The sequence below is a fragment of the Sturnira hondurensis genome, unplaced genomic scaffold (assembly GCF_014824575.4).
Source record: "Sturnira hondurensis isolate 20B ecotype Veracruz unplaced genomic scaffold, ASM1482457v3 Scaffold0008408, whole genome shotgun sequence".
Lineage (NCBI taxonomy): Eukaryota > Metazoa > Chordata > Mammalia > Chiroptera > Phyllostomidae > Sturnira > Sturnira hondurensis.
Genome location: NW_028081039.1, coordinates 1 through 1337, shown reverse-complemented (window position 1 = coordinate 1337; position 1337 = coordinate 1). Strand labels below are relative to the sequence as shown.

The 1337-nt window shown below is 41.8% G+C and overlaps 1 protein-coding gene across 1 annotated transcript; it reads right to left on the bottom strand.

Annotated features, from left to right (window-relative positions):
- Positions 1–36: 36 nt before the first annotated feature.
- LOC118992897 (myosin heavy chain, skeletal muscle-like) lies at positions 37–1157 on the bottom strand (the record flags this gene model as incomplete). Its single annotated transcript, XM_037054960.1, has 3 exons — positions 37–372; positions 761–885; positions 992–1157. Coding segments are annotated over 3 exons (627 nt in total), but the record flags the coding sequence as incomplete, so codon positions are not given.
- Between the last annotated feature and the right edge of the window lie 180 nt (positions 1158–1337).

Sequence of the window (1337 nt, the reverse complement as noted above, 5' to 3'; positions counted from 1 at the left end):
ACAACTTGTTCTCAGGGCCTTAGTCACCCCAATGTCCTAGGACCAACTGCTGGACCCCTTTACCTTGAGAATGCCTTGGGTGTTCCTGTAGTTCCTCAGGGCCTCAGCAGCCATGCGGTTGGCATGGTTCAGCTGGATTTCCATTTCATTCAGATCTCCTTCCATCTTCTTCTTGATCCTGATGGCATCATTCCTGCTCCTGATCTCAGCATCCAGCGTGCTCTGCATCGATTCCACAACTCTAATATGATTTCTCTTCAGCTGGTCAATTTCCTCATCCTTTTCAGCAATTTTCCTGTCAATTTCAGACTTGACTTGGTTCAGCTCCAGCTGAATGCGCAGGATCTTTCCCTCTTCATGTTCAAGTGATGCCTTAAGGACAGCAAGAGGTGACATTAGCAGGGAATAAAAGTGTATAGTATTCTTGGAATAGGAATTAGTTCTTAGTTTGGGGCTGCCATTAACACATCGTTATTCCATTGTTGTAGGAATTTTTACAATATGTTATTGTCGGTTTTGTTTACTTCTGTCTCCCCAGCTAGGTAGTGCCCCTGAAGGCAAGGCCTTTAACTTGGTTTTCTCAGTGTCTAGCAGTCAGTCTGACATACAATTCTGTTAGTTGTATATGTGGTCAATTTCCCATCCCCATACTCGTATGCAGGGTAAAAATTATTTGTCTTTTCTCTTGATTCATCCATTCTTGCATGCGATAGACCCTAATTTTTCTCAAAATTGTTTTCAAGTGTACAGTAATGTCTACCTCTGCCTCCTCTAAAGCAGCCTGAAGTTCAGACTTTTCTTGCTCAATTTGCTTCTTTATTTTTTCCAGTTCATGAATACGTTTCCCTCCTTCTGCAATCTGCTCGGTGAGATCAGAAATCTCCTCTGTTGGTGGACAAAAACATACAAATTTGTTCGTTGAGGAAAAGCATCCTTTCACCTCTTTTTCAACTCACTTTACTCTTTTAAAGAAAAGGTAAAAGGTACTCACGTTGCAAATTCTTATTTTCCCGCTTCAAGGTTTCAAGTTGGTCTAAGGATTCCTCATAAGCATTCTTAATCTTGAACAGCTCTGTGCTGAGGGAGCGAGACTCCTTTTGGGAAGCTTCAAGTTCAGCGTGAGTTTCTTCATACTTCTGTTTCCATTCTGCCAGGACCTGAGGGGCAAGGAATAGTCAAGAAATTTAGTGGAGAAAGTTTGAGATAATGAAACCATTTATTGTAGCAACTCTCAAACAGAGTTGAGACGTCTGGGACTGAAAAATCATTATGAATGAGAACAGTGAAAATCACAGGAACTGTCCACCCCATCAATGAGACAAGAGCTGCTGAGAACA